Genomic DNA, 16,906 nt, shown 5'->3' on the forward strand with positions numbered 1-16,906 from the left:
CGATCAGAGGGCGTTGAGATCAGTCCAACGGCTTCCTCGAAAAGAATTTTTTCGGAGAAGAACTTGAAGAGAAGGATAACGCGTGTCACGTTGTTTGGACGATCGGAGGGCATGTGGGTGCCGGGGGTTAATTCAAAGTTCTGTCGCGTTAATTCGAGCTTATGACAGCGCCCACGGTAAGCAGGGCGTGATTTGTAAGGCCTCCTTGCATAATGACAGCCGACGAGGAGGGGTGGGGAGGGGAGGGGAGGCACTCGTTTTACGACACGTGCGCGGACACGTGAGCGAGTCGCCGAAGCGCGTTGGACTGTGACACGGCCCTCGGCGGCCCTTAGCCCTGGAACCACCACCCCTTGGGAACCCCTCTTCATCGTCCTGTTCTACATATCTCCTCGAACGTCTCTCTGACGGGTAGATATTCATCGGTGAATGTATAGCCGGTATTATATGGTACAGATAAAGTTTATGTCGCAGTTTGCGCCGTCGTGAAAATATCTGAAGATTATTTGAAGGATAGAACGACTTAAACGTGAAATAGTTTTTAGATAAAAGCTCTTTGCCTAGGAATCTGCACGAAGAAATATGAGATATATATAGGGTGTTCCAGATCAGGTCAATGAAACTTTGGGTCTTATAGGGAATTGATTTTGGAATAAAAAAATTCCTATAAATATAGCTTTGTAAATATTTCGTTAAAACGTTATAGCTAATAAATTTTGAAAAATCACGTTTTTGATGATTTAAAAAAAATAATTTTTTGAAAATCTATTCACTTGAAAAAAAAATATCAGAATAAATCTAATGGATAATTAAATAATAAATTAAATTATTAATTTCATTTAATTCTGATATAAGGCGTTTAAAAGAAAGAAGCTCAAAATAATAAAAAAAATTTTTTTTAAATCTTTTGATGGTCTTTGTGTAAATACTATATTTGTAGTGCAAACTTAAAAATGTTCTTATTAAATTTTTATCATAACTTATTACTTACAGAGAGTTTATTAACTATAACTTTTTAACGAAGCGTTTCCGGATCCTATGTTTATAGAAACCTTTTTTATTTTAAATTCAATTTCCTATAAAATTCTGAAGTTTCATTGACCTAAGTTGGAACATCCTGTATATCAAATATTTATCAAAGTAGAAAAAAAAATATTTTAAGATATTAGAGTAAAAATTTAAGGAAAACATTCTTTTAATTATTTATATAATTTGGTTTGTTCAATTATATAATTTTTATATATATGACAAATAATATTTCTCATACACATATGAATTAGTTTGAGAAGCTAAATTGTGCAACTAGATTAGAAAAAATCTGCATTTTTTTAGAAAAAGTCACTGCATATATTAAATTTAATATCTTAAATATTAAATATAATATTTAATATCTTAAATATTAAATATAATATTTAATATCTTAAATATTAAAAATAATATTTAATATCTTAAATATTAAATATAATATTTAATATCTTAAATATTAAATATAATATTTAATATCTTAAATATTTAATATTTTAAATATTAAATATCTTAAAACATTCTTTTTAATAAAATGATAAAAATATTCGATATTATATATTTTTTAGATTTCTGCATGCAAATTTCTATTTCAAAGTGAAAGGTTCTTATCTAAAAATTATTTTATGCCTAAAATCCTTCCTATCTCCTTTTTATATGTAATTTTAAATTATATTATATATATAATTAAATAAAATTCGATATAAAATTAATATTAAAGCGTTAAATATATTCAATAACACAAGAAGACTCCGTTCATTATTCATTTTTCTATAATAATTCAAGCTTCAAAATTACTGTTTATCGCATATGACGATTAATAAATATCCGTCAGATAATCGCGGCAGGATTCTGTCTGGGATTTGATAAGATTTTTATCCTTTTAATGCGATAACATGTGCACAAGAATGTCGTTTTCTTATCCCCGCATGAACGAAGGTAATAGGAGGGTACATAAGGATCGGGAAGGGGGTCGCGACCCCCCGGGGACGGTTTGTCCCTGCAAAACTCCCGCGGGACTCCGTGGCTTCCCGGGGCACGGAGGCGGACCGCGCATCTGTCGAATCTCCCGGGAGATATCCCGGAGGAGGCGAACAACGTCGCAGAGTACACACATTACACGGGAAGCCGACGCCTCCGTCCACGTCGTTACATAGCGCGCGCGTGTGGTAACTGTCCGGGTAAATTACACGCCAAACTCTTGCCCACATGGACAGTTCGATGATACAAAAAGGGGTCACGTCGAATTGTCTGGGGCGAGCCGAGCGCTTTTAATGTTAAATTATTTCGCAGATGTAATTTGTGTTTTCTTGTTAAAGAGAGATAAATGTCTCCTTTATAATAAATAAGAATCATGCTATTTCATCAAACATTATTTATTATATTTTTCTTTCTTTTTATAAATTTTATAGCATTCGATTTATATAATTTTTTTATCTATCAAATATCTTGGAGAAAAAGTTCTCTTTATATAAATTTAATAATAATATAATTTAATAATATTTATAATTTAATAATAATAATTTAATAATAATAAAATTTAATAATAATATAAATTTAATAATAAATTATAGAAATTTAAAGCGCACTTTTTAGTAAAAATATTTGAATACATTGAATCAAAAGAAAATTAAATTAAATTATTATGTCCTTTTGAAGAAAGAAGAAACATAAGAATAGTAACATAGATTTGATGAAATAATATTTCAATTTTAATATTTTTTAATTATTATAACAAAGAGAAAATATTTTTCTAATATGAGGAAGAAAATTTTCGATCGGGTAAAAGACTAAATTTCAAGTGGGCCTTTAACGAAATTTTTGTCAATGCTACTATTTTAGAGAGAGAGAGAGAAAGAAATATCTCTCTTATAATAATAAAGAATCATATATTCCATCAAACATTAGTTGCCATTTTTGCTTTTTTTTTAATTTTTTAAAGATTTTATAGCATTTGATTTATATATTTTATTTTTTTTTTAGTATCTATTATAGTCAAACATCTTGAATAAAATATCTCAAGTCGATGAAACTTTAGCATTTAATAGGAAATTAAATTTAGAACAAAATAATTCCATAAACATATATTCAAAAACGCTTTGTTAAAAAGTTACAACTAATAAATTTCGAAAAATCACATTTTTTTAATATTTTAAAAATAACTTTAAAATCCTTCATTAAAAAAAAAAACCAAATAAATCTGATGGATAATTAAATAATAAACATTACAAATGCAAACATAAAAATGTCTTAATCAAATTTTAATTATAACTAATTACGTACAGAGAGTTTATTAGCTATACTAACTTTTTAACGAAGCATATATTTCCGGGCCTATATTTATAGAAACTTTTTTGTTCCAAATTCAATTTCCTCTAAAACCTTAAAGTTTTATTGACTTGATCTGGAACATCCTGTATAATAATTTAGAGCTCACTTTTTTATTAAAGAAAATTTGAAATGAACTAATTAAAAAAAAAAAAAAAAAAAATTAGATACAACAAATAAAGTTTCAAATCGTAGATCTTTAACGAAATTCCTGTCAACATTGTTGTTTTAAACGAAACCTCGTTAGCGCTCATGTGTAGCCTACGACGCGGGAGCGCCAATTGTATGTGCACACACTTAGTAGATGCACTTGCGACAAGCGCCGGGAGTATATAGGAGCCGCTTGTATATACACGGTGTGCGCCGAATACATGTGGGGATACGTACACGCGGCATCGTTGACGGCCCCGGAGGGGCCGTGTCGAGGATGCGAGGCGGCGAAGGACGTTTCTCGCTCGACCCCCGGGGGCGCAGAAACACATCAAAATCGAATTCACCAGATGTCCAGGGCCTGCACCCTCTCCTCTCTCTTCCTTTTCTCAGGACAACCGACGGCCGGGATCCTAGCTAACGACGTCAGGGCGACGCCGGTCGCAGATGCGTTTACGGCCGTCGATTTGGGAAGGATTTCGGACTCGTCCCTCTTCATCGAGAATATTTCTCTTGCAAGAGAAAGAACAAAAAAAGAAGAAGGATAAAAATTGGTGGTAGCCACAATAGTGATTTATCTAATTAATGGCGTAATTAATGATTATTTTAATAATTGAAAAATATTTGCTGAAAGAATTTTAAGAAATGTATTTCAGGAAAAAATTAGAAATAATTTTAAATATTTAATTTTTTTAATATTACTACACACGGAATGTTTTTGATATATTTCTCTCTCTCTCTCTCTCTCTCCTCGATTTTAAAGTTATTTTTAAAATATTAAAAAAATGTGATTTTTCGAAATTATTTCATAAATATATATATTTATGAAATAATATATATTTAAATATGTAGTATGAACAGTAATTTTGAGAGAGAGAGAGAGAGAGAGAGAAATATATCAAAAACATTCCGTGTAGTAATATTAAAAAATTAAATATTTAAAATTATTTCTAATTTTTCCTGAAATACATTTCTTAAAATTCTTTCAGCAAATATTTTATAATATATATATATATATTTAAATATTTATCATTTTAACTACATATATATAAGAAATGTGTTGAAATATTTAAAATAGTTAAAAAAATTTTAAGAAAGAAAGATTTAATTAAAATTTCATAACGTAATTTTTGTAATTTTATTGATTTAATATCAATATGATTTTTATCGGGATAACAGAATTATTGTAAAAATTATTTCTAAATCGAAAAGAAAATAAAAAAGAATTGCGTTAGAATGCGAGTGTCGTATATTTTAATAATGAAATTTCAACAACGGATTCGCAGACGCGGTACGTTGGCGTTGTTATTTGTAATTCCGTTACGTCATCATACGCGACGAGTGTGTAACTGCTTTTCGCTTTGAATTTTTCCTGCGCACGTCATTCCAGTATTTAGCCGGATTGCCTTTTGAATAAGTCCAACGCGCTTTTTGACGGGCGCGAAAAAAGCGCCCGTTGCGAACAGGCCGACACGCGACTGTTACGCATTTAAACATAGCAGTAACTGCGTGCTGTAACGTTATGTGGCACACTTGATTGGCGGCATATAAACGCGACAACTGCACACGAAAGCTGCCCAAAGCGTATGTAAAAATATAACGGAAAACCCGACATAATTTATAAACTACGTACCTCGAAAATTGAATTTAGTTTTTAAAAATTATTAAATTATCATAAGCGCGCAAGCATTTTCTCACCCTTCTATCTGTCATCTATCGTGACTCAAATATATTTATCAATCTCGTCTTTTCGAGAAAAAATCAATCCTTTGTTAATTAATATCGGTGATTATCTCGCTGTGACAGCTAATATTTCTTTTATCGCCCAGTTGAAGAAACAATTTAATTACGAGCTACTAACGGACTGCCTCCGACTATTTATAATTTAATAAAATAAAAAATAATATAATTAATAAATAATATATATATATATAAATAAATAATTTTAGGGGAATTGTTTATTAGTTATATTTAAAAGTGTAAAAAAATTCTTAAGGAAGAAAATTTTAATAAAAAAAATTAATAATTATATTATGAAAAAATTATTTATAATTTAATAAAATAAAAAATAATATAATTAATAAATATTATATATATATATAAAAATAAATAATTTTAGGGAATTATTTATTAGTTATATTTTAAGTGTATAAAAATAAATAATTTTAGGGGAATTATTTATTAGTTATATTTTAAGTGTATAAAAATTCTAAGGAAGGAATTTTAATAATAAAAAATTAATAATTATGATATGAAAAAATTATTTATAATTTAACTTTCTCGATTCTCTCAACGTACTAGCGTGTCACTGTATCGAATCCCGTGGTCAAGTATCGCGTCGCTGCTCATTAGAATAATGTCACTGAAATCGACTTGACGACAGTGACAAGTTGAACGACGTCCGTCGACGTCAATAAGTACAGAAATCGAAGACAGCGTGACACGTGTTTATAAAAACGTAAATAGTCACTTACCTCATTAGCTTCCGTTGTCAAGGGTGCACTTGCCGATCGCTATCTATATCCGATGATTACACACGTACACATTTTTTATTAGGGTAAAGCGGAGGATTTTAATGCGATCTTGACCGATTTTAATCTTGCCGACAATTTAGTCGATTGTCAAGAATTTTTTAGATTCTTTTGTAAAAACCAATTATTCATGAAAATAATGTGAAATTAATCCCTTGTAATTTAAATCAATTTTTGCGGTCAATTTTTTTAATTGAAACTTGTACGTAATTCAATTTAAATAAATTTTAATTTTATTACGTAAATTGATCTCAGTATTCCAAACATAGTGGTTGACACAATGTCAGTTTGACATTTCGATTTTTCTCTTTCTACTTTTTAATTATAACTTTCACTTGATAAGGACCAAAACCATATAGTCGAAACGTCGTGATATAATAATCAAACAATAAATTGCCAGTTTGGTCGTATAAACACTTGTTTATTAATTTATTTACTGGCGACATTTTTAAAATTAAACATAATAATTTATTACGTAAATTTTAATTTTATTTTTATTTAATTTTATTATTATTTAATTTTATTAATTTTATTACTACATGAAGTACTCCTTGGAAAAATGACGATACGTTCAATTGTCAACGCGATCAAATATATATTTGTTCCCCATTTTTTCACATCCAGCTGAGAAACGTCAAACGATGAATTAGAAGGAAATAAAGAAAATGCACGCATACGGAAATACGAGGTGGTTTATTATAATAATATTTATAATCGTTATGCGTCACGGCGGCGCATCCCTTTCTCGATCTGCCTTACTCGGTGTTATTGTGTGCGTGTGTTTGTGTTTTATGTCACGATACACACACACATATATATATATATATATATATATATATATATATATCTTATTTTCGGTGTGGCGTTTAACGAGTAAGTCTAGCGCAAATCGGCTCGCGCGCATTTTCAGCAAAGAGAGAGGAGGACAGAGAGTGTTTCTGTGTGTTCCTTTTTTTTTCCCTCGTGTGTGTATTTACATCGATCTCGCCGCCTTAACAGATACAAAAAAATTACACGTTTCCTATTTATATTTATACTTTAATGATAATATTAGTACAGCGTGTGTCCAAGTGTGTGTCTGTGTGTGTGTGTGTGTGTGTGTGTATACGAGTCGTGTGTATGCGTGTGTGCGTGTGTCTAGCGATTCACGTTTTTACCTCAGGTGTACAACAGCAGTTATCTACAGGGTGTTTAAAAAAAAAAAAAAAAAATCAACAGGGAGGGTACAATATTACACGATAGGGACCTTCGAAATTTTATACACAATAATAATATAATAATTAATAATAATAATAATAATATTAATGATAAGGAAAATAGTAACATCGACGATTGCGGCGCCGAGATGCGTAATAATAATAAAGATAATAGCGTCGACTGAACAATTAAACGCTTCGCTCGCGCGTGTCTGTATCTTACAGAAAGTGTCGACGAAGGATCGATAGATCTCTCGATCGAATCAATTGTAAAAGGAGATGGAGGAGGGGGAGGAGGAGGAGGCAAAGAAAAATGAAAAGAATTACGGAAAAGGCAGGAAAAGCAACGAAGCGCCGAGCCTTCCGTCGCCCTCAACGACGCGAGAGAGTTCGCGTCTCGCGAGTTCCCATCTCGCTCTTCTTTTTCCTTTCTTCTCAGGCGCGCGGGCGGAATTATTATTATTATTATTATGAGGGACACGTTATAATTAAAACTCGTACTACCAGGCCAGCCCTTCGCTCTGCATCTGGTGCGGCTCCAGGAATCCGCCGGCCGCGACCCCGCCACCACCGCCGCCGCCGCCGCCGCCGCCGCCTCCTGGCCCGCCGCCGTTCCCGCCGCTGCTCGGATTACCCTGCGCACCACCTGGAAACACACAAGCGAGCACACACATGCGGCGTCGATGCCAATTAAGATTTAAATCCCGCGACGCGACGCGACGCGACGGGTCAGCCGCCGGGCCCAAGCCGGTGACCGGAAGTTGCCGCGAAAGTCGGCGAGACAATCCGCCGCCGGCGGATTTATAAATATTAATATACGATCGCGCGCGATAAAATCGCGTTACGCTTAATATTTCTTACATAAATTCTCAACCACCTCTCTGACAATATAATTGCTCGACTTTCCTCTTTGACCTTATTTATTCCAGATTTGTCGTACAAAGGCAGGGAATAAGAAAAGTCTTGGTCAGCCGAAACAGAGTTTCCCAGACAGCACACGATATTTATAAAATATTTATAATAATTATTTAAATATTCTATGAATGTATATATCAAAATATTTTATAAATATTTTTCAAAAAAAAAGAAAAATGAAAATATTTATCAAAATACTTTATAAATATTTTTGTAATCTTAGTATTTAATAGATCATAAAGCTTTATTATAAATATAATTAAAATATTGATAAAAATATTGAAAAATATTTTTCTCAACATTATATAAAATATTTAGTCTATATTTTAATTTCTTCTCTTAATGTATAGAAAATATGTAAAATATTCATATAATATTTCATGTAATAAAAAATATAGTAAAAAATATTTAGGAATTTATTTTTTAAATAATACATGTATGTGTGTGTCTGTTACAGGATGTTTCAGGACAATGAAATTTCAGGATCTTACAGGATATTGAATATAAGAACAACAAAGTTCATATAAACATAGGTCCGGAAACGCTTCGATAAGAAGTTATATCGATAAATGTAAGATATTCGATAAAAGTTATATAATAAACTTCAAAAAATCAGTTTTTTTTATGATTTTTAAAAATAACTTGGAAAATTAACCATTCATTTATTTGAAAAAAGAAATAAAATAAATCTGATAGGTAATTAAATAACAAACTAACTAAATTAAATTACACTAATTTTATTTAATACTGATGAAGGTGTTCAAAAGAAAATAAGCTCAAAACAATTTAACGAAAAAAGCAGAAACTTGAAAAAAATCACTTTTCCATGGTCTTTGTGTAAACACCACATTCATACTACAAACAAAAATGTTTTTATTAAATTTTGGTCATAACTAATTACTTAGAGAGTTATAACTTTTTGATAAAGAGTTTCCGGGTCTAAACTATGTTTATAGGAACATTTTTGTTTCAAATTCAATTTCCTATAAAACTTTGAAGTTTCATTGATCTGAAACATTCTGTATATAATATATATGTATCCATATATTTTTTTTTTTTCCACAAAAAGAAGTGACAGAAAAAATTGAAAAAATTTCATTTAATAAAAATTTGTGCTACAAAATTTTTCTTAAAAAATTTTTCTTAAATTTTTCTTTTACGTAAGAAATATTATACAAACATCCACATCCTTTGGGCTAAGAAGTTTTCAAGCTCACAGAAGCCACGTTAAAGCGTTAAACATCTCGCCTTGTGAATATTATGGTTATTAATGCCATTATCGTGCTAACTATATTTTCTTCAACGATTTAATGATATACGCGATTTGATTGATACGTCGGTGACAGGCGAATAAGGCATGTATATAAAGATCTGACGCAAGTTGGGAAAATGTAGTTTCAAAATTGGACGTATCGCTAAAGGTCACGCGGTGATTGTCAGATCTCAATTATCCATACGACGACTTTCGAAGGAAATGACATTCACACCGCGCCGTACTTTGTTGCAGAAAATTCAACTTGTTACGAAGTTAGAAATCCCTCGCACGCGTATCCTTCGTGCACGAAACGTAACATCGAGCAACTGTGCGAATAATGGCGCGATATGATATAAAAAAAAATGACACCGCGTGCGAAAGGTTAACCTCAACGTGTAATTTTCGTTTCAACGTGAAACAGTTGAATGGCGTGAAACAATTTCGATTCGATACCGCGGGACTAAAGTGTTTCTAATTAACACGACACGGCATGGGTCGATCTAACAAAGATGTGCATAATAAATCGTCACGAAACAAACGAACGGCTTTGAATATTATACAATCTCTCTTTTCCGGCAATTAATTCGAATTTATTCGAAATTAAAGAAGATGGAATAAAAAAAAAAAATAATAATTAGAACGAATATTAACATAAAAATTGAACAGGGTCTTTATTCGAATGTTGTAAAAAAAATTCTCTGAAAATTCCCTGATCTTTCAGGTAATTTTGTTCAAAACGAGAATATTTAAAGATTCTTTTTAGTGCAATTTCCTATAAAATAAGTTTTTCTTATTGGATGCATCTTTTAATTTGTTTTACATTCAGAACGAAGGAAAAACACAAATCCATTTAAGTTACATGTGTTAGATTTATTTATAAATGTATTGGAAAAAAAAACTAAATAGTTTTCGTTAAAATAAAAATTTTTAACTTGCATAATCTATTTTATTTTTTATAATTAAAAATTAAAATGAAAAATATGCATACTTAATATTTTGATATATAAACAAAAATAAAAAGATGTATAATTAAAATATTCTTTAAACTCATAATTCACAACTTGACTTATTGGCAGATTGTTTACTGCTTGCAATATTAAAAAAAAAATTTTTTTTTAACTCCCTGAGTTCTAATAAATGATAATTTCCTAATTTTTTCTGGTACAAAAAAAAATTCCAGGTTTTCATGTTTTTCTCAAGAAATGGACACTCGGTTAATTGCATTTAGAAAGAGCTAATATACAGAGTGTCCCAAAATTAGACCGACAAACTTCGGGTCTTATAAAAGACATTAAAACAAGCCAATTTTGTCAAAAAAAAAATATTAATATTTCTGTTTAAAAAAATTACGATCGACCTTCAAAGAAATGACTCGCGCGCAATTATCATTTTTTCCTATAAAAACATTTCAATTTTCTTAAAGCGCTGCGCGAATTAATGGCGAAGAACAACGCTAATATATTGGTGCGAGAGCGCAAACATAAAGTTCGCTCGAGGGCAGACTCGGCACGATTGAGGTAGATCGGCGGTCGCGATTCGCTCGGCTTTTCGGCGGTAATGGCTCCGGCGGGGCAATATTTCCCTCTCTTACCTGAAGGTGCCAGGAACTCTCCGGGACTGCCGCCGGTGGGCGCAGGGGGCCCCTGACCGGGGGGCCCCGTGAGAAATTCCGGAGGGCCGCCCCCCGCGCCCGGAGGTGGGTACTCCCCTGCCACCGCGACTGCCGCTGCCATGCCCGCTAAACTGGCCGGGTCCAGGCCTGTCAGAAACAGATTACGCACTGCTCTCAGAGAGGATCGTATCCGCCCGGCCATCTCCGAAACCGGCTGTCATAATTATCGCGGGGGCCCTACCTACTTGATTCAGGGCTTTATTATAATTACGCGAGATTTTTGGAGACTAGACTCTCAGGCTCCGACCGTTTTTTTGCTCGAGTCGATAATAAAAATACGTGATATAAAAAATTCAACTGCGTTAAATATTTTTGAAGCCACTCTCGCCACTTCTTCTCTCCTTCAAACGCAAAACTAGAATCTATTATTATCCTTAAGTGTAATAAAAGAAAAAAAAGAAAAAAAAAATGCTGACAATAATAATAGTAAACAATCGAGTTGATAGGCGCAGTGTCACCCCCGCAAACTGGGTTTGAGCGGGACTTACATTATTCATCCGCGATGAAGATGAAGCAAGATAGAGGGGCGGGCGGAGGGGGGGGGCTTTACCTGGATTTCCCGTGCCGGCGAAGTGCGGCCCGTGCGGATGCGGGGGCGGATGTGCGCCGAAGAACTCGTGATGGAAGGCCACCGGACCGCCGTAACCGAATTCGAATTTGTCGGGGCCGAAGTACGGGAAACCGGGTGGCGGGCCGTCCTCGCCGCCGAGGGCGCCCGGGTTCAGATTCAGCGGGAAGCCGCGCATCTTGCGCGAGCCACCGAAGAAGGGGTTCCTGCCCATCGACGTCAGCTGCTTCAGCCTGCGCTCCTTACTTCTCTTGTTCTGGAACCAGACCTAGAAGCCCAGCAAGGCCGAATTTAATCGCTGAATTATTTAACGACGACGATCGGTCTCTCTCTCCTCTTCTCTCCGTCATCTCTCTCTCTCTCTCTCTCTCTATCAATTTTCGTATATCCGTCTTGTAATTACGGATCTTGCTCAAATAAATGTTAAAATATTACTTTAATATTTCGGAGTACTCATGCTTATTTACATTTTTTCTTCCTTATTGGTGTTATTGAATTATGAATATATACCATCCTCTTTTCGATTATATTGTAGACACCCAGTATATTTCGAGCCACTTTATTTTATATTTTGTTTCTATCCTCTGTATTTTAGGACACGCAAAAATCATGGCAAACAATTTTTTATCGGCGGCAAAAACTGCGATTTTGGCGGTGACACTGTCGCGAAATTATTTCGCGGTAAATAATATGGCGTTATCACACGCCAAGCAAATTATTCTCCGGCAAATGATTTGTCGGCGCATTCTTTTCCTTGTTATTGGCGATAGTGTATAATGTTTTCGGGCGTAGCTATTAACGGCAATTTAGACGGCGGCTGCATAAAAACATCATATTTCCTTCGTGCCGATAGTAAAAACCATCATTATAATCATTTTTTGATATCGAATCTTTCGTTTCGTTATTAATAATGATTCTATTTGTAAGAATAACAAATTAAGAATCATACAACAAATTATTTAATAACAAGTATTACAAAATTAAGAGAACAAATTATAACTAAATTATATTATAAATTATTTCATTATAAATTTTGTTATATAAATTTTATCACAAATTTTGTTATAAATTGTTATATATATTTTTTTATAAACATTGTATATTTATTATCAAATAAAAATAAATAATTTAAATATTGACTCTAATTTCTTGATTTCCAAAATTCAATTTAAAAATCTTTTATTCCGAGGATAATAAAATAATTTTTTTTTCTTTGTTTCAATATTAATTCTTTCTATAAAAATAAAAAATTTTGTGATATCATTAACATATGATATTATCGCCAAATGTCACCATTTGACATATCCATATTATGTTAAACTAACAGAAAAATTTGTATGGATCGTGACATGCAATATATATATATATATATATATATATATATATATATATATATATATTAAATTTAAGCCAAATTTCCAACAATCCACAAAACACGTAAGACATGAAGGAGAAACTTTCTCCTACCTGTATGACTCTCATGGGCAGGCCGGTCTCCTTCGCCAACTGTTCCCTGATGTGTCTGGTGGGCTTCGGGGTCGACGAGAAGGCCGTCTTCAGGATCTCCAATTGTTTCGCCTTTATGGTGGTCCGCGGGCCACGTCGCTTCGAGCCGGCGCCGCCGTCGCCGCTGCCACCGCCGGCGCCGCCGTCCGGGCTCTTGTTCTCTGTTTGGCTGTCCCTCGTCTCGGGATCGCCGTCCAGGGAACCTTCAACCGATCAAAAGCCGAGCTGCCACATCACTATCGTATGACCACCCTCACCGTCATCATCATCACTTGGGGCTTATAAAATTCGCCGAATCGCTACGAAGTCGAAGCGCCAGCAGAGTCAACCTTATTGATGACAGTTTATATCTGTCACGATAGTGTTTTGTTGATTTTAAATACAATGCTAATTCTCGAAGAGATAACTCAGTTCGCTTTCTGCCTGAAACCCTTGAACCCTGTTACAAACTAACACAACACCATGTATGTACATAACAAGAATTAATAAATGTAAAAAAATTGCTGCATCTGTTTTCTAGATTGTAATAATATTTTGATTGCAGATTAAATATAGATAAAACAACAAGATTGATTTTGAGGAGAAAGTTTGATACAGCATATAAATTTAAATTTTTGCGAAATAATCTTAAGTAAAAATAAATTGTGAAAACTTTAAAAAAATTTAAATAATAATTTTTTCCTATTCTCAGATCCTAGCTTTTTAATAGCTGCCAAGCTAGTTTTATGCAATTTATAAAGGCGGTAATATAATATAGGTGTCGGCGTCTGATGGGCAAAAGGTTGACACAATATTTACAACGTTACATCGCACGTTCGTTACACACATATCATCGATATAGCAATGGGATAGTCGGTTTCTTAATCCTAACCTATGCGTATCCGCTGACGCGTGACTTGTCGGTAATCCTAACTTGTCATCCCGAGACACGAGTCATCATTGCATTACGGGAGTTTCTAAGTAACGCCCGTTGAGTTGCAATCTCTCGTGTACAGCAACGTTTGTTATTAAAAAAAAAAAAAACGGATTATCGATCAGAAAATTTGTCGTATACACGCGTATCTACACCGGGTGTCTTTATCATATGAATATTATGAGTTAAAAAAATAATATTTTAATATCAAGACGGCAATAATTTTTGATGTTAAAGGAATCTTGAAAGAATTATTTAAAAAGTTACTAAAAAAATTTAGTACCAAGATCTATTATTTCTCTCCATTAATTTTTCTTATGAATTTTATATCATAATTTCTCGATCTATTTAATTGTTATCAATAGATTAAAAATTAAGATCAATAAATTAGTAAATACAGAAAAATATGACAATTTTTTTCTAAATTATAATAATATTTTAGAGAAAATAATAAATATATATCTGAAGAGAAATGTAAAGAAATATCTAGAGAAAATATAAATATTTAGAAAAAAAAATATCTAAAGAAAATTAAAAATCAATAAATTAATAAAGAATATAAGAATATAGAAAATATAACAATTTGTTTTCTAGATTATAATAATATTTTAGAGAAAAGAATAAATATCTGGAAAAAATCTAGAGAAATATCTAGAGAAAATAATAAATATCTAGAGAAAATTAGAAAATTAAAAATTAAAATCAATAAATTAATAAATATAGAAAAAATAGTGATTTGTTTTCTAGATTATAATAATATTTAGAGAAAATAATAAATATCTGGAGAAAAATCTAGAGAAAATAGTAAATATTTGAAGAAAAATCTAGAGAAAATAAAAAATATCTAGAAAAAATAATAAAAATTTTAATAATATTATATATTATATTATATTAATTAATAATATAATATAATATATTATTATATATTATATTATCAATTAATATTATAAATTATATATTAATAATATTATATATAATATATTAATTATATTATATATAAATAATATATATTAATAATATTATATATTATATATTATATATTAATAATATTATATATAATATTATATATTACATAATAATATTACATTATAATATATATAATGAAATGTAATAATATCCGTTAAACGTTAAGGGATAATCGATCGTAAACTGGCCGAGGTGATCACAGCTAAGAGACTGAGAGAGCGCGGTAGGTCTGGGACACCCTGTGTATCCCGGTATCTTCATCGGCCGGATCGAGGTAACAACAATCGAAGCCAATCCCCCGGAAGCGATGCGAAACCCCCATCGGATTATCGTGGCTGCTGCCGCGCGCGCTGAAAGCCGTACCCCCTCACACATGCACATATAAGTCTCTCGACTCTCCGCAGTAATCTATACACACTATATATATATATATATATGTATACATATATCGGGTAGGTAGGTCTTAACCGCGGGACAAAGAAAATGTTTGGACAGTGTCACACTGCACGAGAGGCCACCCTTCGTGAAGACACCCGCTCCCTCCCCCTTCGAGGGGAAACGAGATGCTTGTGCTGCGCGTATACAGGCGTACAAAACGAACCCACGCGAGGGTTAGAGAAGATGTATACAGCTAGGTTCGATTGTTGTATTCACGATAAAAGAGTAGGAGTCATATAATAGCACGACGGCTTCTCCCGCGTCGCTCCCGGTGATTCGTGACGTCACGACGTCGCGAATTCGTGCCCGCGAGATCGTAGGGTGACGTGATAATGCGTGGCTGCGAGGGTGGCCCGATCGAGTCGCTAATCGATTGCTCTTGATAAGGAAATATTTGTCGAGTTTCGAGGCAAGTTACGGGACGAGTGTAGTCTTAGTTTACTCGCCGATGCGTGCGCATGTGTGTGTGAGATCTCCGCGAATGTCTAATCGAGATGACAGCTTAGATGTTTTGTGTTGTTTACGTTTGGCTATTCAATATTAACTTTTGTTCATGATCCTTCGCGTTTCTTTTGTGACATTAATCTTCCATCCTTTACGTTTCAGGTAATAAAAATGTTTTCTTATTCCGCTCAGAGGCAGTTTGCCGCATAAAACTGTCTGCATCATAAAAAAAAAATTATATATATCCGAGCATTAAAATATCGTGTTCACATAAAAATTTATTTTGAATAGTTTGGAAATTTATCTTTAATCTTTGCAATCGCTAAAAGTGATTCAAAAAAATTTTTTAATATAGTTATCAGGTAAATATAAAGAAAATTCGTGATTTTTTTTTTTCTTTTTAGAAACACGATATTTAGTGCAACAATTCTTTCAAATTATTTTCACTCGTGATAATCGATTCAATTTAATACAAAATTAAACCTTCTTCACATAATGGTTGTAAAATTCACGTAACTATTATTTTACGTCAAAAAATAATTCCCAATAAATATTTCCTTATCAAGAGAAAAAAACTGCACAGATTTCTTTGTCTACTCCTCATGTCATTGTAATTGTTCACAGTTGGAAAATTTATGTTTTTTTGTTAAAAAATATGCCAATTAAAATTTGTGTGATAAATATTCAAACATATTTCATATAATAATTTAACGTTTTATTGTTGTGATAATCGAATTTAAATATTAAATTATTAAAACAATTAAAAAAAGCGTAAAAATATTGATTTTATTTTATAATAGAAATGAGAGTGACAGATGTCAACAAGTTTCTTCTAACTAAATTTTATCATTAAAAATATGTCAATTTTTTTTACACAAAATTTAATTCAAACTATATGAAATTGCATTCATATTAGTGTCACCATTTGACATATCCATATTATTAACACAAAAAATGTGTGTTGCATCGTTTGGCACACATGCTAAATTTAAAGCAAATTT

At 32.5% G+C, this 16,906-nt stretch overlaps 1 protein-coding gene across 7 annotated transcripts in view; it reads right to left on the reverse strand.

Annotated features, from left to right (window-relative positions):
* Positions 1-6,706: 6,706 nt before the first annotated feature.
* The window catches only part of LOC126854790 (LIM/homeobox protein Lhx5), a 51,285-nt gene continuing 41,085 nt past the window's right edge, over positions 6,707-16,906 (reverse strand). For 6 of the 7 annotated variants that reach the window (XM_050601855.1, XM_050601852.1, XM_050601859.1 and 3 more), the window contains 4 exons: positions 13,106-13,347; positions 11,621-11,906; positions 10,990-11,178; positions 6,707-7,874 (listed from right to left, as the gene is read on the reverse strand). In XM_050601855.1, the coding sequence (XP_050457812.1) occupies positions 7,729-7,874; positions 10,990-11,178; positions 11,621-11,906; positions 13,106-13,347 (863 nt within the window). In that variant the 3' untranslated portion in view covers positions 6,707-7,728. The remainder of the gene's footprint in view (positions 7,875-10,989; positions 11,179-11,620; positions 11,907-13,105; positions 13,348-16,906) is intronic. The other variant, XM_050601854.1, reaches the window with a different exon arrangement.

This window comes from Cataglyphis hispanica, chromosome 14, assembly GCF_021464435.1.
Source record: "Cataglyphis hispanica isolate Lineage 1 chromosome 14, ULB_Chis1_1.0, whole genome shotgun sequence".
In the NCBI taxonomy this organism is placed as follows: domain Eukaryota; kingdom Metazoa; phylum Arthropoda; class Insecta; order Hymenoptera; family Formicidae; genus Cataglyphis; species Cataglyphis hispanica.